This window comes from Fusarium poae, chromosome 2 (genome assembly GCF_019609905.1).
Source record: "Fusarium poae strain DAOMC 252244 chromosome 2, whole genome shotgun sequence".
NCBI classification, from domain to species: domain Eukaryota; kingdom Fungi; phylum Ascomycota; class Sordariomycetes; order Hypocreales; family Nectriaceae; genus Fusarium; species Fusarium poae.
In genome coordinates, this window is record NC_058400.1 from 3,652,200 (window position 1) to 3,676,937 (window position 24,738).

The 24,738-nt window shown below is 49.5% G+C and overlaps 7 protein-coding genes across 7 annotated transcripts; 4 read left to right on the forward strand and 3 right to left on the reverse strand.

The window, feature by feature from the left end:
* Window positions 1-173: 173 nt before the first annotated feature.
* FPOAC1_005097 (uncharacterized protein) lies at window positions 174-2,183 on the reverse strand (the record flags this gene model as incomplete). Its single annotated transcript, XM_044849628.1, has 1 exon — window positions 174-2,183. The coding sequence occupies one exon, from the start codon at window positions 2,181-2,183 to the stop codon at window positions 174-176; it is 2,010 nt and encodes a 669-aa protein (XP_044708338.1).
* Window positions 2,184-5,404: 3,221 nt separating this feature from the next.
* FPOAC1_005098 (uncharacterized protein) lies at window positions 5,405-6,907 on the reverse strand (the record flags this gene model as incomplete). Its single annotated transcript, XM_044849629.1, has 1 exon — window positions 5,405-6,907. One exon carries the CDS (start codon window positions 6,905-6,907, stop codon window positions 5,405-5,407), a length of 1,503 nt encoding a protein of 500 aa, XP_044708339.1.
* An 802-nt stretch (window positions 6,908-7,709) lies between these two features.
* Window positions 7,710-8,829, forward strand: FPOAC1_005099 (uncharacterized protein; the record flags this gene model as incomplete). Its single annotated transcript, XM_044849630.1, has 3 exons — window positions 7,710-8,288; window positions 8,347-8,688; window positions 8,752-8,829. The coding sequence occupies 3 exons, from the start codon at window positions 7,710-7,712 to the stop codon at window positions 8,827-8,829; spliced, it is 999 nt and encodes a 332-aa protein (XP_044708340.1).
* Window positions 8,830-9,271: 442 nt separating this feature from the next.
* On the forward strand, window positions 9,272-9,814 carry FPOAC1_005100 (uncharacterized protein; the record flags this gene model as incomplete). The annotated part of the gene is made up of 1 exon (XM_044849631.1): window positions 9,272-9,814. The coding sequence occupies one exon, from the start codon at window positions 9,272-9,274 to the stop codon at window positions 9,812-9,814; it is 543 nt and encodes a 180-aa protein (XP_044708341.1).
* Window positions 9,815-10,290: 476 nt separating this feature from the next.
* Window positions 10,291-18,436, reverse strand: FPOAC1_005101 (uncharacterized protein; the record flags this gene model as incomplete). The annotated part of the gene is made up of 3 exons (XM_044849632.1): window positions 10,291-15,495; window positions 15,768-18,324; window positions 18,384-18,436. 3 exons carry the CDS (start codon window positions 18,434-18,436, stop codon window positions 10,291-10,293), a joined length of 7,815 nt encoding a protein of 2,604 aa, XP_044708342.1.
* Window positions 18,437-21,173: 2,737 nt separating this feature from the next.
* Window positions 21,174-22,316, forward strand: FPOAC1_005102 (uncharacterized protein; the record flags this gene model as incomplete). The annotated part of the gene is made up of 3 exons (XM_044849633.1): window positions 21,174-21,417; window positions 21,489-22,185; window positions 22,292-22,316. The coding sequence occupies 3 exons, from the start codon at window positions 21,174-21,176 to the stop codon at window positions 22,314-22,316; spliced, it is 966 nt and encodes a 321-aa protein (XP_044708343.1).
* Window positions 22,317-23,404: 1,088 nt separating this feature from the next.
* GAR1 (H/ACA snoRNP pseudouridylase subunit) lies at window positions 23,405-24,561 on the forward strand (the record flags this gene model as incomplete). Its single annotated transcript, XM_044849634.1, has 5 exons — window positions 23,405-23,462; window positions 23,523-23,788; window positions 23,847-24,008; window positions 24,061-24,307; window positions 24,365-24,561. The coding sequence occupies 5 exons, from the start codon at window positions 23,405-23,407 to the stop codon at window positions 24,559-24,561; spliced, it is 930 nt and encodes a 309-aa protein (XP_044708344.1).
* Between the last annotated feature and the right edge of the window lie 177 nt (window positions 24,562-24,738).

Here is a 24,738-nt window from a genome sequence, read left to right on the forward strand (position 1 = left end):
TACTCTAGCAATCTGTCAAGTAATGCCGCCAATAAGACATGATCCAAAAAAGAAAGCAAAAGAAAATAATGCATCCAATCCTGAAGCCCAAGCTAGTATACATAGTAATACATAAAACCCATTCTGTGTCTAGACTGTTAACGTCAAGAGAGCTTTGAAAGAATATTGCGCTGTTAATCCGTGGCTGGGATCGTGAGGGATAGTCGTTTTGTCTCCTCCGATCCGGAGGCACTTTTCACTTCAAGAGATTGGACAGAAGTGCGAACACTCCTTGCTCCATCGATCTGCATAGGAGGCGTATGTGGCTCTTCTATAGGCACAGCGTTACTCATATCGCTTAGGGTTCGCTCCATTGTCGTGGGTGGAGTTTGAAAACCAGGGACCTCGAGATGATCCGATCTAACACTGCCCTCGTCGCTGTTACGCGGACTTTTCTCCATATCGACAGAAAGGGGCGCTGGGATACTTGGAATGACACCGCCTCCAATGCGAGACCAAAACATCTGCTCCCTGAGTCGAACACTTTCCTCCCAGGCAGCCTTCTCATGATCCTCGTTATCTGCTCGCCAATGACCATCCTTGACCATGCGTAAAAAGCCTAGGAAATCGCAGGTTGAACGCACACGGTTGAGGCAATACTTGCAGAGAGGATGTCGTTGAGCGGAGTCGGTCTCACTTGTCCGAAATCGATGGTTGCGAAGATATTCTGGGCTCTTGCGGGAGTCACCGCACAATGAACAAGGGTAGAATTGTGGTTTCGTCAGTGCTACTAGGGATCCAGTTGTTGGCACAGGTTCAACCACCAAAGTTCCGTCAGCAATAGAGGCGATGACAGATCGTCGAGCGAGCCAAGACAACCCTGGTGCCATGTCAAGACGGAGTGTAGGTTCGATATCCTCTGCCAGGACGCGTTTGTAGAACTTTGTCTCCCTTAAACTTGGGAGAGGAGTAGCGGAGGTGTTCGAAGCAGCGCTGACAGTTGAGGCTGGAGTATTCGGCGACTGAGGTGCACTTCCGGGGCCAGGAATAGGAGTGCCGAGCGACGTAGTAGATGCGTTTGAGGGGTGGGCACTTGATATTGAACCACCAAGTCCGAAGCCAGTCAAAGCATTCAATGCACCCACAGAGCCTGAGGATACACGGCTGCTGGCACGGTTCCGGGAGATTCGGGTGAGACTGACGAAGTCATCATAGGAAGCCAGATCGGTTCGCAAGATGGGCTGGATCAGATGGGAGAAGCTCATCGGGTGGGCGGGCTCAACAACAGCAGCAGCACCCCATAATGAAGGTAGTGCCTCTTCAGCGGAGGATCGGCGATCGTCCCGAGTGTCGGGTTTTGTTAACCCAGGGGAAGAAGGAGCAGTAGGGTTGGTGTGTTCCTCTCGTCCGGCAGCCATGTGTTCCATGACGTGCTTGAGCTCTACAAGTTGCTCTTGTTGTGACTTGAGTATGCTTTCTGTATCCGCGAGCTGAGACTTGAGCTGGTCGTTCTTGCGTTGCAGGGCTTCATGGTCAGCTTTGGCCTCCTCCTTGGCAGCGATGACCATCTTATTCGCTTCTTCGAACAATGCTGCAGTAAGATTTTCCAATTCTTGCTCAATCTTCTTCTTTTCCATTTCCGTGTCGAGACGCTTTTGGCGTTCTGCGGCTATTTTGGCCTGCCAAACCTTCTTTTCGGCCTCAACGGTGTGTTTGCGAACCCACACGTCACCAGCCAACATTTCACGTTGCGAGGCATTTTGTGTTTCCAAATCGCGGATACGATCGCGCGCAGCATCAAGTTCGTGGCGAGCGGCGGATAAGGAATCGTCTAAGATTGTTTGATGATTGATTGCATTGATAAGCTTGTTGCTGAGAGTGGCGACCTCGTCATTAAGATCAGGGTGATGGTTGGGAGTTGCAACACCACTGACATCCGCAGGACTTATGGCTCGACTTCGCGGATCGGGTATTGTGCTCATCTCGTCTCCAAAATCTACAGATGCACTTTTTACCCCGAGAGGGAGATGTGTTGAGGATGAGGATTTGATCGGCGTGTGGTCAGGAGTAAGCGACGGGGTTCGAGGATGATAGCTGGGGGCAGCTGCTATCGAGGAGAGAGACCTGAAGTGGCCTAATGATCGCCGGGATGTTGTTGATTTTGTTGCCAAAGGCTGACCCCAGCCGGCGGCGGCGGCGGACATTGGAATAAATCTATAGCGTGTAAGTTTCAAGCCAATGACAGCATATGGAAGTGGCCGAAGCTGGGTAATAGAGTTCGATTGTGTAGGCGTGCCACCGGAATAATGGAAAATGTAGGTGGGATGTCCTGAGTCAATTCAAGCTGGGAAAGATGGTAACATACGAATCCATTGTCATCGGGCGCGTGGTTCCTGTGTCAGTTGGATAGGTACGTCTTGTGCTCTCGGCCCAGAGAGGCGTGACCTGACCTAGTGTGACAGCAGGTCGATATGAGGCGACAAAGTCAATGGACAGACTTGTTGGAAAAGTCAAACTCTCTAAGGAAAATGAGGAGAGTAAACGTGGGAATGGAGAAGACGGATCCTCCGGGCCCGGTAAGTGACGGCGAGCCAAATGGGAGATGGGAGACAAGAGATCCGAGCGACGGAGTGAGACCTGGTGCTTGAAAATGAGCGAGCCACGTTCCACAGCCAAAGAGTCGATAGGCAGGGTCGAGAATTGAAATGCTGTGGCTTGTTCGGTTTGATTAGGCTTGGTTCACTTTGGTTTAATTTTGCTTGACTGCTGTAGCCAGGCTCTGGCAGCAAATGTGTAATGAGAAGGAAGAGAAGAAGCGAAAGTAAGGTACGAATACGTGGGTATTGTACAGTACTAGGTCTGATATGAACCTGGACCTGTTACGGTACGGTACGGTAGCAAAAGGCAGGGTAGCACGGGCGACGGCGGTCCCTGGTTCTCCACAAGCTTGTGAGATGGAGCTGAGTCCCAATCCGACAAAGTCGTGTCGTATCGTATCGGTCGCGGATCGTAATTGGGAAGTGGAGTCTTTTGGACTGTCGTTTGACGATGTAATGATGTCGACGCAAGGCAACTCGACAGATAAACAAGTTAAAGTGCCTACTTGTGCAAGTACCATTGAAGTTATTGAGGCGTATGTCAGTATGTACAAGAAGTCTTCTCAATAGAATGTTTTCCGTCGGATATGAGGGGAAAGGGCAACCAACCGTATTGGGCTCATGAATCGTGCTTTCTGCTTGTCTTGTTCATTTTCGCCTCGTCTCATCTGCACCTACTATGTAGGTGTTATTGTGCTCGACTTGGTCAGGTAGTCTATTGGGTATTGGGCAGGCAGGAAAGAGGAGTGAAAGTACATCCGAGGCAAGTACCCCCGCTGTGCAGGCCTCTAACACGTCAGTTGCCCAGTAGGGAAGGAGAAACGCGACGTGGTCCAGACCTTCACTTGACCAACCAGGCCATTAGCGTTGCCGCCTGCGCCACGGATCGTCTGCTGACGCCACGCTATCACATTGCAGGCGCTTGTTATCGAATTAATCCTTGTTAGAGTTAGTACTAAGTTATCGCTGATGTTTGATCGCGCGGTACTTGTACATCAGGTATCGAGAGAGCTCAACCAGACCAGACCCGATCAAAGGGGATGCGCCTTTACAGCGAGAGCCCGTGCGCTGCAGTAGCGATGGATTCGAGGCAGGGGCCGTTCCAACGCCCTATCCGGGGCTTCGTTTCTATTTTCTTTGGCTACAGATAATCCAACATTCGAGGAAAGGTCTCTGGGTCTGAATATTCAGTCTAGACTCTGAATTATCGCCTAGACATCCACATACCGGTACCCACGTTCCAACACCAGCCCGGGTCTGGGCCGGTCTTCCCATCTTGAAAATCCGAACTCCTGGGTTTCAACTACAAAAGTCTACCGCCATGGCTAAAAGTTACGAGCTCAAAAGGGGAAAGGAGACAGAAAGAGAAGAATTCTTTTGGATCATGATAAATCGAGAAAACAGAAGAATAAAAATACGGGTATGGAAGGAATTGATTTGAGCTGAGACAAGATGCAAGTTTGAGAAGTCTGCTGTTCTGTAGCAGTCATGGTTTGTTGAAACATCGCTAATTGCTGCTGCAGGTAAAGTGCTGTCTTCCCCAATGGAGGAATAAATAAAGTGACCTAAAGTGGGCAGCTATGACGGGGCCATTCGAGTCAATCAAGGATGAATGACGATTGACCATGGTTTTTTTTTTCGTCACTGGACAAACTTGGATGATGACTGGTGACCCAGTTTTCAAAGCCACACGCCAAGGGTTAAAGCGTCAAATCGAAATTGGAATTGCAAAGGGAGGTTCAGAGCGTTAGGACTCTTCACTAGACTTGAGTGGATATCCATAAAGTGAAGCAAGCGCTCATGATAAGATTGCTCTAGGGTAGACTGCTGATCCTTGAATGAGCTTCAAGAGTGACAGGCATGAAGCTTGGTCGTTACTGGAATGCAATTGTCCCGACGTGACAGCAGATCTTACGGATAGTTAGATGCCATTGCTATCGTTTGTTAAACCAATGACCTTTTTACCCCTGACTAGCGATCCGTCAGCTATCTAGCTAGGTACCTAGTAGGTTGTTGCCGTTCCACTGCAGCTCAACTATTATCTACTGCATACCATATCGTGTTTGGTGTTGACCAAGTAACATTACGACGTAGTAATCAATAAATACCATGTTTTTTTTTATGACACTGCCGATACTCACCTGTTTGTTCTGTATTCGTTTCAGGTAAACAAATGTTGTCCACGTCAACCTACCAGGTAACGTTAGGTTACGGATAGTAGGTACTGTACACTTAATACCTGGGCATCTGTGCCCATCCCAGGTCCAAGTGCCTGGAAACATTCAGGGTCCAAAGCAACCCTATGACATCACAACAAACATACCCAGTCCAAATTCAATTGGGGTGATTCAGACTAACGAATGGCTGGTTTGTTTAATTACCTGCCTGGTTGCTGATGACCACATTCCAAAGCTTGCCCTTGCTTTAAAAATACATCAACTTGGCCTCTAATCTATAACCAGAGTACACACTACCTAAGGTAGTATATATGTGAAGTTTGAATGTAACAAATCAAGCCAAGACTGTGGGTCGGTTCTTGATCTGGCCAGTCCACCCTATAGTTGCCAAAAGCTCACCAGAAGCATTTCAGATGAAAACAAACAACAACATTAAAATATCAGTACTTAATCTTAGAAGCACTTACGAAAGAGCCACGCTTTTCATGGCTAACCATTTTGGAGGGGAAAAGGTAATACATACAGGGGAGATTTCACATAATATTGGAAGTAAAATCAGCTGGATGCATTTTGAATTATCGTCTTCATAAAAAAAACTAGTTTACGATATTGCGCTTTCTAAACTCGCAAAGAGGAAAAACAGAGAAAAGTCTATGTTCCGTCATTCTCTCTTTCCTTTACATCATCCACGCAGTCCTGCCAGCTAATCCATTTCATGTAAGCGCACTCAATGCCCGCGATGATGACCATGCCGCTTCCAAGACCAATCCAGAGACCGTCAAGCTTCAAATTGGGACTTCCCAACTCGAGCCATACGGCGAATGGCACGGCGGCCAAGTAGTTGACCGCCAGCACGACCCAGGCAGCAACAGACTGCTTCGCCAGGCCCCTCAACACACCGTTGGTCCCGCAGATGATGGAGTCGATGATTTGGAAGCAGGCAACAGTGACCATGGACCCTACAGCAAGGTCCTTGACCATAGAATCATCCGAGAACAAATCTGCAAGTGGTCGCCGCAGCAGGAAAAGGAACGCGCCATCCAAGATACCAATACCGACAAAAACAATGGAATACAAGATCGCTGCCCGACGCGCTTCTTTTAGAGCTCCAGCCCCTACGAGATGGCCGAAGCGAGTGGTGACGGCGACGCTGATAGAGAAGGGCACGTGCCAAGTTACAATGGAGAGGGTGTTAAGAACGGTTTGGGCAGCGAGGTGAGGAGTGTCGATATACGAAGTGCTGATCATGAGGATCTCAAAGGCAAGCCACTCAGCAAGGTTAACGGCCGTGCTGGCAACAGAAAGACGAATCATAGGACCCCATTCACGTACTGCAAAGGCGGCACGGGCATCCCAACCACCCCAGCAACGATGGGTTTTTTTGCCAATCAGGACAACGTAGAGCAGAAGCAGCGCGGGACGTAGGTTGTTGGCGAGCGCTTGACCAAACGCAGCACCATCGAGACCCATGTTGAGCTTGACGGCAAAGTACCAGCTCAGAAAGGCATTGACGGGAGCGCAAATGATTAGAACGACCATTCCTGGACCAAACTCGCCTTGCGCCTGCAGGAACCTCTTGCCCGCCTCGAAGAAAGCGTAACCGGGCAGTCCGACAAGACTGACGCGCAAGAACGATGCTGCCTTGAGGGCGAGGCTTCGTTGGGGGACGAGTAGCGGAAGGATCCAGTGAGAGCATAGCCAGATGGCACCGACAGGAATCATGACGATAGCCATCATGACCATCATACGTTGGATGTGCAACCCGACGCCGGTATAGCGACCGGAACCGTACGCCTGAGCACACAGCGTGTCGAGTGCCGTGGCCATGCCCTCAAAGATAGTGAAGCCGATGATATTGATTGTTGTCAGCGCCAGGCTAGATGCCGCGAGCTCTTCGGCACCTAGCCGGCCCGCAACGATGGTGGTGATAACGGTGAAGGAATACTGAAGAAGATAGGTCGCAATCAGAGGAAGCGAATATTGACACAGAAGCTTTGCCTCAGCCAGCAGACTGTGGACGTCTGTAAGTGATACTGACGTCTCGGCTTCGCTGACCTCTGATATCCGAGGGAGCAATGGCGATGTCTCGTCGTGTAACACGCCATCGGACTCTTGCTGCTGGCTCTCGCCTCGCCAACGTTCGCTCCGAGGCATTGAGTTGGTTGTTGATATCGCAACGCCTACTCTGAAAGAGATGAGACGGTCTCAATCGATACAGGTCGGGCCCTAATGCAACGATCCACTCACTCGAGGGCGAAACGTATAGAGTAGAAGATGTTTATAGAAAGAATTCTCATGGCTAAGCGAGCCTTTGAGAGAGACGTCTCGACCCACCGATCTCGGACCCCCCCCCCCATTGGATCAGCAATGGTACTACTGGACTCTATTGAAGCGATGGATATGCGACTTCTTCTTACATGTCAACGTATTAATTCTTGAACGTTTTTAACACTTCATATTCAATTTTCAGAAGAGATTTCTCAGGATGTGCGATACAGTTTAAAGTATAATCAGAAACGTCATATCGCGCTGCAGTCCTCAGTGATGTTGGTACAAGTGGCAACTGCTGGAATTATCCCGGTCAACTTATAAAGTATCAATATGGAGATTGTTGACATCGAGAATAAAGGTTTTGAGACTAGTATGAGTCGTTATCACTGGTTGTTACCGTAGCAAGGTTAAAGACCCCGATAAGAAACTTGTTACCAATCGAACGGACACATTAGGAACAAGGAGAGGAAAGCCAAAAGATGTGGAAGAATGAAATCCAACGGAATATAACGGCATAATTTATACTTGCCTTATTAATCAAAACGACGCCATGTCAGCAAGTTGTGGTGGCATGGTGGTATATGATGAGTAAGGGACAATATTCAAACATATAAAAGCAGACAATATCAAATAACCTCTTCTCAAATAGTTACTAATTCAGGCGTTTTATCTATTTGACAACAACATGAACAAATCTAAGCTCATTGTCGTTATTGGTGCAACAGGAGGCCAAGGTGGCTCTGTTGTTGAGACATTCCTTCAAGACCCTACATGGCTTGTTCGTGGCATCACCCGCAACCCTTCAGGCCCAAGAGCAAAGACTCTTCAGTCCCGCGGTGTCGATATAGTACAAGCAGACTTGGACGACCCGGTGTCTCTCGTACATGCTTTTCAAGATGCCACTGTCATCTTCGCCATCAGTGACTTTTGGGGTATCTACAGCGAATCTGATGACCCCGACAAACCAGAGCCTGGCTCGCTATTTAACGAATGGGTTAAACAAAAGGAAACCCAGCAACTCAAGAATATTATCGACGAAGCCGCCAGACTCACGAGCCTAGAAAGATTCGTTGTCTCATCACTGCCAAATGTGACCAAATTGACAGGCGGAAAGTACACCAATGTCTGTCATTTTGACTCAAAGGCCAACGCAGTTGAATACGGTGAACAACACCAGCCAGATCTTTGGTCCAAGACGAGTGTTTTCCTTCCAGGCTTCTTTTTGAGTAATTTCCTTGACCATCCAATGGCACAACCTACAAAGGTGAGCCCTCTCATACCTATCATGGTGTGTTTGAATTCTGACTTGCACTGAAATATAGGGAAATAATGGTCGAGTACAATTTTCAACAAACTTGGATCTCGACAAAAAACTGCCATTTATTGCACACGATCAAGACTCTGGACCATTTGTTAAATCCTTGGTTCAAAACGGCCCAAACAAGAGTGTTGTTGGATACCGAGCATGGCTGACACTCCAACAATTTGTTGACATATTCAGCAACGTGACAGGATATGAGACAGAGATATTGAAATTTCCACTTGGGCAGTTCACCTGGGACTGCGAGCCTGAGTTGAGAGACGAACTTCGTGAAACTTTTGCCTTTGTCAACGAGGTCGGGCTACACGGCGGTGACGACTCAGGATATATTCATCCTTGTACTGTAAGTTTCTCTCTCTTTATGTTCTCGCTTACGAATGATAAACACTGACGAATGAGCATCCAGCTTGAGACATCTCCAGATGTTCAAAGTATTGAGGCTTGGATCACTGAACAAAACTGGGAGAAAGTGCTGGGGTCATGAAGAGTTGGGTACCCATATAGCGAGGTGACCAAAGAGTGTTTGATATTTGTCCTCACGTCTTAGTTGTTGATTGGGTATAACATTCGCTCTAAATGGATCAGAGTTTTCTATGACCGCTCGTGTATTCAACAGAGGTGGTGAATCTCTCAGGACTAAAGTTGTGATAAGATGTTCTATTTATGTGGTGACCTCGCTGGTCTTTCATGTGGCTTATGGCATTCACAATCGACCCTGACATGAGCTTAATTTAATGCCTTGTGGGGACAAAGGTTGGACCATTCAAATACCCCACAGAGTATTAGTAAAGTCCCAGAAAGGTGCAGGGTCGCCCATAACTTCCATGTAATTAATTTTCAAGTCCAACGTTTCGCCCTGAAGCTGACTGTGGTCAACACCAACGAAGTGTCTTTCGGACCGTCTCGACAGATATCTGCCGGCCAAAATGAACGCTCCTTCAAAACTCGTCGTTGTTGCCTCAAACAACATCCCAAAGATCAAAGCAACAAGTGAAGGATTCAAGCAGATGTTTCTGGACACCTACGACTTCCAAAGTCTTAGTGTGGACTCAAACGTCTCAGACCAGCCCTTCTCCAACGAGGAAACACTCCGAGGAGCGACAAACAGAGCTCAGAATGCCCAGACATTAAAACCAGAGGCAGACTTCTGGGTTGGCATTGAAGGCGGTGTTGAAATCTCCAACGACTCTCTCTGCTCTTTTGCATGGATCGTGGTCATTGGAAAGACTGGAAAAGTTGGAAAGGCACGTACGTCGGCCTACTTTCTGCCTGAAAAGACGTGTAAACTGCTGGAAAAGGGGATTGAGTTGGGCCATGCGGACGATATGGTGTTTGGACAGACGGATTCGAAGAACAAGCAAGGTTCAGTTGGGCTTCTTACGGGTGGTGTTATCGATCGGGCAGCCTATTATACTCAGGCAGTTATTTTGGCCCTCATTCCCTTTAGAAACCCATCTTTGGATTTCTGAAAACTCATCTCAACATACAAGTCAAGGTATGTGCTCCCAGGCAAGAAATATGCACGTAAACAGATGTATTCGTTTGGGTAATATTATACCAGCGATTCAGATATTATATAGTATATGTAGTGTACTTTTCTTTCTGCCGCCATGTTTTCTGCAACCGTTCTCTTATTACTATTCCATCCACCTCTTGACGTATTTGACAATTAACAAGCAAGGTGCACATATATAAACAGCCATGACGCCACGCTATAATAGGGCACAAAAATGGCATTTTCGACCAAGTTGACTGATGGCAGCCATTATGTATCCATACGATAGATAAAAGATGACCGTTATCGATAGTATCGCTAAGTATGTAAATGAAGTAAAGCCAAGTGTTGATGGAAGAACAAACATGCGCTGTTTACGTGCATTTGAAGATCGGCGACTGTACTGTGAAGACAGACTTTCAAGAAATATTACTTATTAGAGTGAACGCTTCAACGGTACAGGGCTTCATTCCAATCACCCACTTCAGTCATGCCGTATGGATTCCACTCTTGCCCGGGATAACTAGTCGCACTCATCTGAGCAGGCATCTCCCCATCTGAATCGGCATTGGGATCATAGTGGATCTTTTCTTCCTGTGAGTTGAGACGTAGTGTGCGTTTTCGTGCGTCTTCTGTGTTCTCAAGTTCTGCATGGAATGAGGGGCCTTCGCTGGGTCTGGGTTTGGGTTGGGACGGAGCCCTCGAGTCGCCCGCATCTGACGGGGATGGCCTGATTAGTCCTGAACTGGCATTGCCTGTCATCACAGTAGGTGGACTAATGGACACGCCCTGGGACTCCTCTGCTTTGGGAGAGTAGCCCCTGTTTGCATTTGTTACAGACCCAGCTCCCATAAAACCCCCCACAACAGGATCAGAAGCAAACACAGGCATGGGAAGGGAGGGAGCTTGGTTCTTTGAGCCACCGTTTTGTTGCGTGCCGATTTCTGGGGGAATCTGCTCGTTGGGCGATGAACTAGCGCTGGCCTGAGGATTTCCGCTTGTTCCGTCACTATAGAGGCCAGTGTGGCCACGGTCCTCCTGCTGCAGTCCTTCATTGTCGATGCTGCCAGACGCAAGAAGATTTAGGAGCGAAGGACGTGGTGATGGCGCGTGAACCGGCGTGGGCGCGTGAACAGTGTCAGGAGTAGAGACATGAACAGGGTGCGACTCTTCCCCATGAACCATTTGCTGGCTCGGATGCCTAGGCTGTGGACTATAAGGCTGCTGGGAGAAGTGCGAGTGCCGGGGGCTTTGATGTGCAGGCGAATTTGGACTCTGGCCAATGGTACCTTGCCACTGGCCAGGATAAGAAGCTTGCCGAGATTGAGTGGGCAAAGACTGATTCTCCGGCGAATGTGTCTGATGTTGCCACTGGCCCTGAGATTGTGGAGGCGATTGAAACTGCCCCTGAATCTGAATAGGGGCGTGGACTTGACTTTGATGCTGGGCGGGGGACCCGGACTGTCCTTGCTGTTGTGGCGGTGATGGAAATTGTCTTTGCTGAAGTGATGGAGACTGGAAATGTCCCTGTGGCGGAGAAGATTGGAACTGGTATTGGTGCTGGGGAGGAGACTGATAGTGTTCTTGCTGTTGCGGTGACCGATGGATTGGACCAGTAGGTGAATTTGAGGGTAAGAGCTCGCCTTGAGGTTGAGGGGGTTGATACGCAAGGACACGCTGTGGCGAATGAATGCCTGGTTGTCCTTGAGAGATGGATCCTGAAGAGTCATGGAACTGCTGCTGAGGTAAAGGTGGACTGATAAACATTGAAGACTGTCTTTTATATTGCAGCTGCGCGGGGGACTGGTTGGTCAGATGTGACGATGGTCGTGAAGTTGCGGTTTGCCCGAAAAGCTGACCGCCGACATTCGAAGATGGGCCAGGGGACTGTGCTTGCCCGTATGGAACCTGGGTAGTAGAATGCTGCTGAAGAGGCTGTCGTTGCTGCGGAGCTCCCATCTGGTGCTGTTGGTAAGCTTGGAAATCTGGAATGACCATGGACTGCCGGTTTTCCTTGGAACCTCGTTTAAATGCCCCGAGGATCTTACTTGCAGTCAGTTTGTCTTTGTCAGCCTCGGTCTTTCCTTGACTAGGCTGTGACTTATGCGCAACTTGCGCAGACATGCGGTTCTTAAGACCCTTCCACTTCGATACTCCATGACTCCCTTGCCGAGCTTGCTGATCAACAACTTGAGGCTGCTGCAGATGGCTCGTTTCGTCCTTTGGAGGCACTTGGGGGTCTCCGTCAGATTCCTGCATCTGCATTGGGGGACGACCTGAAGCCATTTGATAAGCACCCTGCTGAGGAAGATCGGCCTGTGACAAAAAGTTTGAGGAATGCTGCTGCTGAGGCGGAATTCCCATCCTACTAGTGAATGCCTGCACTGGAGGACTGGTACACGCTACCGGGATGATTGGAGTCTCAGGCTGTGAAATTTGTGAAGATTGCCGCCTTCCACTAGTAGGAAAGGAACTGTTCAACCGAGGACTCTGTGTTGCCATTGATGAAACAGATGGTGGTCCTGTCTTCGAAATCTGGGATACAGGGGACAGAGGCATGCCATCATCTGACACAATATGCCCAGGCCTCGCGTTCTGCCTGAAAGACATGTTTGGGGAGTCAGTGGTGGGCCGTTGAATAGGCGCTATCTCTTGCATGTGCTGTGAAAGCCTTTCGAGTGACCGCGACGGATGATGAAACGATGTCTGTGTCGTCGGGGTTGTGCTTGGAATGTTGAAGGACGTCTGTGTTGTTGGAGCAGAACGTATGCCTGATGCCGCTGGCGAGATTGATCTCATTCGTTCGGTTCGAGGGTCATGAATTCCCTGGCCGACACTGAAAGGAGTTTGAGGCGTGCCATGACGACTGTGATCTATTGTCATCACTATCGGAGGAGTCCCCACAGGAGTCGTGGAGCCAAAGCCTAGTGGTGATGGGCGGGAGTTTCGATACGCCGCCTGAGCATGTTGGCCCTCTCTTATTGCGCCCGCGGAGGTTCTAGAGGTCAGAATGGGAGACCGCTCCTTGGGAACAGCATCATCAGTCATTTGGCAAACCATTGATGGTGGCTGGTTAACAAATGGCTGCGGTCTTTGGAGGCTGACGGGAGGCGGGGCATCGCTCTGAGGCGTTGGAATTCCGGGAGTCTCAGGGAAAGCACCAGGCATCTGCAGAGCAGGAGTGGGCAGCTGAGGACCAGAGAGGCTTCGATCCTGAGGTTGCAGCATTTCATGTTGCGATAGATTGGATTGCGATCCAGAAGGGCGGCGATCATGTGTTTGTTGGGCGAGATGCTGTTGCATCTGAGATGAGGCACTCTGCTGAACTTCTTTGCTCTTGTGGCCATGCCCCAAAAGACCCGAGATCAATCCAGCCGCTGAGCCGCGTCTTGTACGACGATCTGGAGCACCGGCAGGGTGTACATTTGGTAGGGTTGGCAGCATCTGGTTGAAAGTTGGACCGGCAGTGTTGCTTCGCTCGAAGCCCGTATGAGATCGCTCTAGAGATACCGGCTGTTGCACGCCTAAATGACTTGAAATCGGCCTAGAGGAAGTAGGACTGCCGGGTTTGGCATATAAGCCACTGCTTGGCCTGTTGAATACGTTTGTCATAGCGACCTTGGCATTGAAAGCTGAGAATCGCTTCTTGGGAGGAAGGGTAGTACTTCCATTCTGGCTCAGCTCGTTAGCCAGATTGGACGTAGCTGCGCGCGGTATGCCTGTAGGCCTTAACTGGGCAGAATCGATGCCTAACCCGGGAGTGAGTCGAGATGCCCTCTTGTCTTCCATTGCGGTGTGTGGTCTCGAATCTTCCGGGCGTGGAGGGATAGAGAGCTTTTCTCGGCTCTGCTTACTTCTAAGACCCAGCATGAAACTGGCCCTGGATTTCTTCCGGTCGTTGGCTCCATCCGTCGCTACACTAGACACGGAAGCTGCATCATGGCTAGCCTCTGGAAGCTGCGGAGGCTGGTATGGATTGTAGTTGTCAACAGGCGTGCGTTGTCGCTCGGTTGAAGACTTCCTGAAGCGATGCCCAATATCCTTGAACAGTGCTGACGCTCCCCTAGAACGACCACGATCATCACCAGGGACTTCATTGCCACCGGTCCCTGTTTTTGAAATACCTTCCTCGTGAGACAGGCGCCTGGCGATCTGAGAACCTTGACCTGGGGGGGTTTCCTGCGAATTACTCTGTGGTCGTTGCTGACCAGGAAAGAGGCCTGGATATCGATTGGCCGTTGACGGGGGCACCTCAGAAGGCTTCTGTCGTTGATGATGTTGATACTGAGTTGTCGAGCTCGATGATGGAGAAGTGGGCACATCACCTGTTTCTTTGTTATAACCAAAAGATAGATCATGCTGCGAATGTCGTGAGCGTTGCGAACGCTGTGAGACCTGTGAGGCGTTTGTACCAGCTCGGTTCCTATTCACAACGTGAAGAGGTTCGGCTAAGTGACTTTCTTCCAGCTTCCACTGCCCCGATGGAAGAAGTGGTGAAGCCTTGGGGGTAACACGATGCAAAGGCTCCGACAGATGGCTTTCTTCTAGTTTCCAGGGACCGGAAGGAGGCAGTCTCTGGACTGGATTGCCACCGCCACCCATTAAATGGGGTGGTAATAGTGGCAGTGAAGGGTTTTGATATTCCGGGTTCTGTGTTGGCATAGGTCCCTGATTGACTGGATGCATCTGGAGGGAATGACGTGGTACCGCCTGAGGGGATCGTTGCTGTGAAGCACGACGTTGGCGCTCCGGAGTCATCGCAGGTGTTTCTGGATCATCAACATCCTTCTTATATTCTTTATCAGTCGCGATCGAGTCGGTTCCCACTAGAGTTGACCCGACCGTGACCTCGGATGTAATGGTTCCTTGCTGGCGAAGAATTTGGTCATAATCTTCAGGATCAGCTGAAACACGCTCGTCTATAGGCTCTGTCGTTCGCCGCTCGATTGCAGTCGTTCTTGGGTTGACATCGAAAGTCGAACCCCTTCTGATAAGCGGCAAGCCCACAAAAGATGAATGCCGCTGCGGAGTAACAGATGAATCGGTTGGTTGAGTAGGAGACCTAGGTTGAAGCTCATACTGAACGTCTCTGGGTTTCTCTTGAGACGTGACCGTGGCGTAGACAGACGTCGGCTGGTGCGATGAGCCATAATGTTCTTCTGAAGGTACCATACGAACACGGCCACTGTCAGGCACAGGCTTACTGAAAGGCGCCTCAAAACTGCCTTCCTGTTGAGATTGATCATCGTTTGTGACCAAGGCTCTGGATTCCGTAGAGGCCTTACAATTGGCAAGATTTGTCTCCCTGAAAGGATCCCAAGTAGATTCATCGATAGGCGTCGGAATATACCATTGTGATCTATCATCATGTTCTCTACTGGGTATGGCAGATGCATTTTGTAAAAACTGAGGCTCATCACTCTCGCGTAAAGCGATTTGCTTACCTGATTCGCCAATCGAAGCCACAGGGCCAAAAGGAGGTATACTGGATGATTGGGAGGACTGTGGAGCATGGTAAGATTGAGTCGAGGGCCTCGAGTCCACGACGTCTTTTTCGGAAGTTTCATCACCGCGGGATCTCGCGAGACGATCTAAACCCCACGATGCGCGTCTTTCAGCCTTGAGCTTTGTTTGCACCGGAGATGTTGGTTCGCCCTGTCATTCAAAGAAACATTAATAAACATTCTTGTCACATATAGCCTGATGGATGGGCAACATCATGGTGACATGCGGGAGGAGAAAAGGGAACAAGCGTCGTAGAATTCCTATCTCATACACCCGTTTCATCATAAGGCCAAGCGTGAAACACCCGCCCTGAAGTGCATGATGAAAAGAGATTTAATCCAACAAAAACCCCACTCGAAGGGAGAAAAAAAGGAAGAAGCCCATCACAACAGGTTCTAAAAAGAGAAGCGTCAGTGAAATACCTTGTCCCCGGTTCCACGCAATTTGCTCTTTCCCTTGCTAAACAATCCTTTGCCCATCTTTCCAGCAGACTGCATAAGTTCCTTGCTCTTGGTACCGATCTGGTTACTCGAGTTACCGAAGCCGCCGGAGCCCGATGGCACCGAGCTAGCGAGCCGAGATCTGCCAGCTGCCGGTTGTCCTGTCGTAGGCGAGCTCGCGTTGAAATACTGCTGAGTGTGAGATACACTGGGGCCTGCTGCGTGTCCTTTTTGACTTGCAGGCATACCACCTGCCCCAGAAAAGGAGGCAGTGCTGTTTGCGTATTCGGGATGCTCGACCATAAGACTAGAGAGCCAGTTATCCAAGCCCGACTCCCAAGCTTGATGTGTGTCTCGGCCGGCTTCGAACTTGAGTGTCCTTTGAACAGGTGTTGCCAAGGTCATAATGTCACGCCACGGAGTAGTCTGCGGAAACTCGCTGCCTGAGGGAATCGACCTGCCCGACTTTTCTGGGGGCGGCGTTGTTGATGCGAGATTCGAAGATGTTTTGGCCAGTGGCTTGTCGTCCACGACCGATGGACGGCGATCTGCTTTGACCTGAGGCATGGAGTCATTGTGTTCCACCGACACTGGTGAAGGGGGCTCCAACGTAGTTTGCTGCTGGCTTGGCGGAAGTGTGCTAGCCTTGGATACCTGATGAGAGATTCCACCGGAAGGAGGAATAATAATTTTCGGAGCTTCAATATTTCGTGAAGACTCATTGGATTTGCTGGTATCGATGGAAACTGGGTTCTGCGGAGACTGAACATTTGGCGATGCCACCGGTGATGGGGAACCTGGTGCAGAAACTTCCTTGTTCAAGTCTTCAGCGGGAGCCTCAACAGGGAGGATCTTTGGGGGTGAGTCAAAACCGGCTTCCCAGGAGAATCTGCGCCGCGCTTCGGCATTCGGGGAATCCGGAGGAGAAGCAAACTTGGGTCCGCTAGAAGCCAACCCCCCAGGCAATGGGTGTTCGGTTGGCTCTTGTTGTGGTTCATTTACGGGGGCACTCGTAGCTTGTAACTTCTCCTGTCCTTGTTCAGGCTTGTCGATCGAATCTGCCCAATAATTGTCGTAGTCGCTGAGGGTATAACTGCTGTTACGCATGCCATTCTGACCACCTGGTGTCAATGACTGAGTGTTCTCGGGCGCAGGTCGGGCAAGAGCAGAATTTGGGGTTGGGGCGATAGGACTCAGAGACCTCATAATCTCCTCACTCAAAACATCACTCTCCTTAATAGGCGATGAATTAAATGTATTCATTGTCCCCTGCGTGAGAGCAGAATTTGGCTCGTAGTTTGAGGGCGAGTAATCTGATGGCCGGGGGTGCAGTGGCTCTGTCGGTGTGATCTTGGAGCCTGTTGCAGTTGAGTCACTCGCAGGGTCTCCGAGTGGTGGATAAAGCCCTTTCGTGTTTGGGCTTGGTGTACGCAAAGGCGGAACAGATCGTGGGTCATTTGCAGGAACAAGGGACGATTGACCAGGCGAAGCATTGCCAACTCTGGATCCATTGCCATCATCTTCGCCCTCTTGGGGCTTTTCTTTCAGCGTAGAGAGGTTTGCGGGGGTACTGATTGGCTGCTTAGGTGCCGAGGGCTGTTCCTGTTTGATGGGACCATGAGCATTTGAATTGCTGCTGTCCGAAGAGAAGAAATCAGCGCCGAAAACTGACATACGCGCGACATCAGGAAGCTGTGGGCTAACAGACATTCGTTTTCGGTCGATATCTGTGGGTGAATGTAGGACAGACTCTTCCTCGGGGTTGTTGATTTGCTGCGAAGTTTCAGCGCTATCTAAGAAGGGGACATCGTTTGATCCTGGCTGTCCAACATGCAGCTCATCGCGTTTCGCAAGAATACTGTCAAAAGTCGGCTGCTTCTGGACTCTGTCGACCACAGGGTCATCTCCTTGTCCGTATGCCTGACGGCTAGGTTCGTGAACGGGTGGTGTAGAACAATCATTCGGCCTGGGCGCAATGTTTTCCGTGATAGACAAGGGCGAGCCGCCAAGTTTACGTTCATCATCTATATGGCGATACAAATCAGGCCGAATCGAGGGAGAAGCTCGAGCAGAACCACTGGGGCTTTGCGGGGTAGAGGAGCGGACTTCAGGCTGCTGTTGAAAACTCGGCGGTTTTGCAGACCCATCGCCCGAAGAAACCGGCGCAGGAGATCCGTTCCGTCCTGCAACAGGCGAAGAAACACTGTAGATTTGTTCCGGAGGCGCAGCGTTAGAGGACCCGGCTGGATGTTGAGTTTCGAGCTGGAGCGACGGAGGACCACTCGAGCTTCGAGAGCTGGAAGCTACAGCAGCAGCTAACCTGGGCGAAGGGCCGTATGATTCGGAAGGACGTTGGCCAACAGATCGGAGACCTGTTGTAACTCGAGAAACGGGAGGGGGCGGTGGTGGTGGTTCATCGTCGTCGAACTCGTCGGCGCCCCAGTCATCACCATCGTAGTTTTGAACGGGTGCTTGGACCCATTTCCTTGTCTTTTGACGGCTGACGTTCACTTGGTATCCGCCAGGTCTTTGAGGCGATCTAGAACGAATCATGGATTAATTGAAGAAAAGGTGTCAGAAATTATAATGGTTATTTACAATGGTGATTGCGATTGCCCTTGCGCATAAGGGTTGTTGTATGTCCCATCCATGTCGTGTACTCGTCGTCAGTGTTCAACTATCGGTGCATTCTTGGTTGGCGCTTGATGACTGGAAAGAAGTGAGAGCTTATGGCGATGCCGAGACAGCTGGGCTCAGCGGACGTGGCAAACTAATTAGGTGTGCAGACCTCGTTATGGGGATTGGTGTTGACGAAGATCGGTGATGACAGGATCGAAGTTTGGATAACAAATGTGATCCAAGAAGAAAGGAATCAGTGATGGACTAGCAACAAGTATAGCCTACGATGGAAAAGAAACAAATAAAAATACGATGAGGAGAAAGGCAGTAAGTACAATAGAAGCCAGCGGCAACAGATGAGGGATGCCAACGAGATGGTGATAGAACAAGGAGGTGGTGCTCTCGAAGGTCGGTAGCAACGGAGCGGGAACAAATGGTGCGGTCAGGGACTTTTAGGTGCTAGTGTTAGTGTACTAGCGCTGCAGTTGCCCGTTGGAGATTGGACGACGGAGGTGGATGCCCTGCTCTGGGGCACCTCGGCCTGGTCTTGGGGCCGCAACTGCTAATAAAACAGACAAGGAAGGCCGCATGAACCAAGGAGGATACAGATACCCTAGTTTGCCCAGCCTCGTTGAAGCCCAAGATAAAATGAACCAAAGGTATTGTTCTACCGCCTACTAAGGTAATGTTGGATGATGGGAGGTATCAGTAGGTACGTAGGTGCTTATTGAGCAAGTGAGCCAGGACGTACAACCTTCGGAATAAAGCAAAGCAGGCGCTCAAACAGAGTGTTCAAGTGGCTGTGCCGATCGAGTTGATTGAGGAGTTACGGAGTACGGCGTACGAAGTACAAGAACGAAATTACCTGCGGAGCCGATCCCAAGATCGAGGAGTCGCCATTATTGATATGGCAACAAGTTACGAGCAGTTGTTCATACTGGACTTCTAATCCTCCATAAGACTCAGAGTCAGTGCTGAAGTTATCATTTATACCAGTAATTTAAACATGCGCACAATCCAAGTCGAAAAAACCAAAGTGACATGGATCAAGTACTGGCCATTGCTATTTTTGACATTATAGTGGCATTTAAACACGAATCTCTATGTGGTCATTTATTAAGGTCGTCCCGGCTCGCGACCCATATTATTCCAGACCTCGGATAATAACAGGAGAGCAAAAAAAAAAAAAAAAAACAAGAAGGCCACGAAGTCAGTGAGGTCGAGTCGTGACACTCATGTCACATCTCGGAGTGGCACAGAATTTTTCTCGTCGAGTCTTGCGAAACGGGGCAAAGGCTTGCATGTTGACCAAGGGTTGAGTTGCTCGGTTTCCTCACCCGGTACCTATACCTACCTAGGTGATGTACCTGTTCTGATAGGGCGAGTGACGTCGGCAATGACGGGCACGTTGAGGGGTTGGCGGTTACTGGTTGAATTGATAACCGTAAGCCACTATTTGAACATTACTACTAATTAGCGATTCAGCAGCGAGCTTTCGGCTACCTAGGTATTGCGCGTCTTGCAAAGCTTTTAGCTGTAGAGTACTAGCAATAGACATGGAATACGGGCTTTAAGCAATGCCGTCATTCCCGTCCCGCTGGAGCTAGACCCCACTCAGCTGCAGAACTAAAGGACTCGCGATGATATGTATGTACATAATACGAGCATCCAGACTCAGCACGAGCTACAGACGCATCAAGGGGCCGGCAGTTACAAAATATAGAGATTAAATCCTGGGAAATGGAGCAAGTCCAGCAACAGTTGTAACCCATGGTGCCGTGTTTTGCGTTGACATTTTGAAGCAGCATTTCTACTATACAAACCATGGATATTCTTGATAGCCGAATAATTTGATGATTGAAGCAAAACGACCTAAGTATGCGTTAATGAGAGGTATCCGTGTATTCTTCTCCATGTGCTTGCTATCATGTAATGCCTGTCTGTCTCTAACAAACATTTTGTACTTGTTAGCCACAAACACAGCCACAGACACAGCCACAGACACACTGTAAACTTGGGGCCAGCATTTATTCATTGCATATTGTTCGCAAGAGCCGTGTGTTGAAGGAAGAATGAGTGGGTTGTATAGCAGGTCTCAAAGTGCTATTGTGTGAGAATAAGGTTCTTTAAGAGCCCTATCTTTCGTGACGAGGCTGCGTGGATCAAGCTATTAGACTTTGAGGAACATCAAGTTCGCAAGAGCCAGCGTGGCGGATCAAGGTCTACCTAGTATGTCTACCCCTGCCTTGACCAATCTGGACCAGACATTCCCCCAATCAATCTGCCAATCCAATCTCCTTTCAGACGTAGCGACACCAATTCAAATCAAACCTCATCTGTCTCCAGCATTCTTGGTTGCGCATCTAACATAGCTTCTCCCCTCCATTTAATCACGTAGAGTCCTGCGACTTCTTATGGGCAACTACTGAACTCTCATATTCCCGTCATATGGATTCGAGCTGCGTGTTCGATTCACACCCGTCGCTAAATTACTCCTTTTAATACACTGCAAGTCGCTTTCGTGTCCGCGTCACCCGCCCGCCGCCCTTGACGTCTTGTTTCGCATACGCTGTCAACCGAGACTTGATTCGGTCGCTCCCACGTTTTACGCCACGATTCGACTCACCCAGTTGAACAGAAGCTGCAAAGGTGGCATATTGCCCTGCTACTACGAGATCGACGCGGATCTTTTCTTTTCGAGACACAAAACCGCGCTGGCCGCAGTCTGACATCTCAGCGTTATTCTAAACCCCTCTTAATCTGGCCACGATGGCTGTCATATCTATTCAAGACCGGACCTCCGAGTTCAAATCGGTACTCGCACAGGCACAGCGAAAACAAACCTCGTCGAAAGTCAGCTCCCAGCGTCGATCTCTTTTGACTGATGCGCAAAAAGATGCTGCCAGTGGCCATCCCACTGGACACCCAAGGCGATCCGACTTTGCCCGCAAAGCTGCTGAAATTGGACGTGGCATCTCGGCGACTATGGGCAAATTGGAGAAGCTAGCACAGCGTGAGTACAGCATTATTGCCATTTGCGGCGGAGATACTCAGCGCTATGCATGATTCTAACATGGAAAACAGTCGCGAAACGAAGAACCCTTTTCGACGACCGCCCCGTGGAAATCAACGAACTTACTTTCGTCATCAAGCAAGACTTGTCGTCTTTGAACCAGCAGATTGGAGCTCTCCAAACTATCACAAAGCAGCAACATCCCAAGGCCGATCAAGAGGGCGAGCACAACAAGAACGTCGTATACTTATTGCAAGGCAAACTTACTGATGTCTCTGTCAACTTCAAGGATGTTCTCGAAGCCAGAACTAAGAACATCCAAGCCTCGCGATCAAGAACGGAGAACTTCATTTCTTCGGTGTCGCAACATGCTCAGCCTTCTATTCAACAGTCCGCTTCACCACTCTACGGGACACCCGCCCGCAACTCACCCGCGCCGGGTCAAGATACACTCTCTCTTAATCCTGTTGGCGACCAGCAACTTCTGATGATGGAGGAGGCACAGCCTACCAACACATACATCCAACAACGAGGTGAAGCGATTGAGGCTATCGAAAAGACGATTGGCGAGTTGGGAAGTATCTTTGGACAACTAGCCACCATGGTTTCGGAACAGAGCGAAATGATCCAGCGCATCGATGCAAACACCGAAGATGTGGTCGACAACGTCGAAGGAGCACAGCGAGAACTTCTTAAGTATTGGAACCGAGTGTCAAGCAACCGGTGGTTGATCGCAAAGATGTTCGGAGTTTTGATGATATTTTTCCTGTAAGTTCACTGGTCGAGCATTTGGAGACATGCCAAGTAGGCTACAGTTTTCTCGGCGTGCTCATGTTGTCACCGTTGGGCCAACCAGTTGCTAACCTTTTTATAGGCTTTGGGTTCTTGTTTCCGGCTAATCTTGAGCCATTGAATGAAGCAATGCATGGCATGAGAACAAGAGCCGGGTAGAAAATTCGGGCCATGGGAAAGGGAGTTAAAAGGCACATGTTTTGTCATAACGGGGCATCATTCAATAGGTGCACTTCTTTTCCATATAATGTATATACGTTATTGCCATTCTCCTTAGGTTCGGACGAGAATGACACAGCATGAAGGGTAGGGGCGGCAGGAAAGACTCTTCGAGAGCCTACATTGGCGGATTTAGGGTTAATAATGAATAAGAAGATCTTGGGCAAGAACATGAAAGCCATTGTCGTTCACATCTGATTGAGAAGCCTAGTCAGTACATGTATCAGCAGCTAATGGACCTTGCTAGGAAGTATCTCGAAACTTGCACAGGATTTGACTGCATTGATTTCGACTGCGATGACTGACGGCTAATCCCAGTTATCTACCTATATATAAAGAGATCCCAGTTGGCCACCAGCCTCAGCTCGCGCTTTACTATCTCCAGCAAATCACCGACAAAGGGAGTCTTCTAGGCTCTTCTCGAGGACAAACTAGTCTACATCAAAGAACGGCATGATTGGGGGCATCGTGTTTTCCGCCAACCGGTGTTCTCACCGACCCAAGAGACACTTCATGTTAGCCTCAACTGTATACGGACGATTCGGACCAACCCCACCCCGAGAAAACTCCATCAACCATCACTCTTTTCCGTGCAAGTCACACCCCAAACCCACCTACTGCTCCATGAGGCAGAACTCGCCTCGAGCTAGTGGCATGTCCCTGGCGACGCAGCTTTGTTTGGCGGGGAACGTAACCTTGACCCCACAGATATGATCGCATGTAGCAGTTTGGGGGGATTAACAGCGGGATAAGTCTGCGGGATGTGACAAGGTAGTATAGCTTGGCCTGACAAACGCAGCTACTACATATGAGGGGCAGTCGGTTGTGTTCATGATGTGGCAGCAATTTATAACCTTGAGGTCTTCCACTCTCTTAGAAGCTTCTTCTTTCCCTCTTGTGCTTTGTTCCAGACTTCGCTCATACGCATACACGCTTTAGCCAACTGCATTGCCTACTCTCTTATCGACTCCACACAATGGCTCCTTCGACCTTCAAGCTCAACACCGGACAGGAAATTCCTGCTGTCGGACTTGGTGCGTTGTTTTCTCATGTTACAACTTCCGATCAGCTCAATTGATTAATCTTGTTTGCAGGTACTTGGCAGTCCCCTGCTGGCGAGGTTGAGAAGGCCGTTACATATGCTCTTAAGGACGGCTACAAGCTTATCGACTGCGCCTACTGTTATGGGAACGAAGAGGAGGTCGGCGCTGGTCTCAAGGCTGCCTTTGAAGCTGGTGTCAAGCGCGAGGACATCTTTGTCGTTACCAAAGCCTGGGCTACCTATAACACCCGTGTCGAGCTGGCTCTCGACAAGAGCTTGAAGGCCCTCGGCCTTGACTACGTTGACCTTTTCCTAGTAGTAAGTCTTTCCGAGAAAGTTTGAATTACACGTGCCGTCTTGTGCTAAATAATGTCAGCACTGGCCTCTACTTCTCAACCCCGAGGGCAACGACGACAAGTTTCCCAAGAAGCCTGATGGTTCCCGAGATGTTATTCGAGACTACAATCACGTCGATGGCTGGAAGCTCATGGAGAAGCTCCCCGCTACAGGCAAGACAAAGGCTGTCGGTGTTTGTAACGTAGGCTTACCCAATTTCACTATGGTCAAAGCCTAAGTTAACACTTTTCTAGTACAGCAAGAGGTACCTCGAGGAGCTTCTGCCTCATGCGACCATCGTACCCGCTGTTAACCAGATTGAAAATCACCCTGAGCTTCCCCAGCAAGAAATAGTTGACTTCTGCAAGGAAAAGGGCATCCATATTGAGGCTTACAGTCCTCTTGGCAGCACAGGCGGTCCCGTCATGAGCGCCGAGCCCGTTGTCAAGATTGCCGAGAAGAAGGGTGTTTCTGCCTCTACTGTTCTCCTCAGCTACCACGGTAAGTCTCGATAGTGTACTATCTACTGTGGATCTACAACTGATTTCCTTTTCCTAGTCGCTCGCGGCAGCACCGTTCTCGCCAAGTCGGTCACCCCTGAGCGCATCACCGCTAACAAGACCATCGTCGACCTCGATGACGAAGACATGAAGGCTCTTAACGACTACTCTGCCGAACTTCAGAAAAACAACCAAGTAAAGCGATATGTCTACCCTCCTTTCGGTATCGACTTCGGCTTTCCCGACAAGTCGTGAATTCAAGGTCGGCTATAAACCAGTGTGTGGTAGTGAGACCAAGACCAGCATCATGAAAGAACAAAAGCGGTAAAAGTGAAACTATATCATAATTAGAGGTCCAGCAAAATAAAATCAAACTCACTTGACTTTGTAATTCGTCTGCACGTGATCATGCCAGCTTGGCCAAGTTTTGAC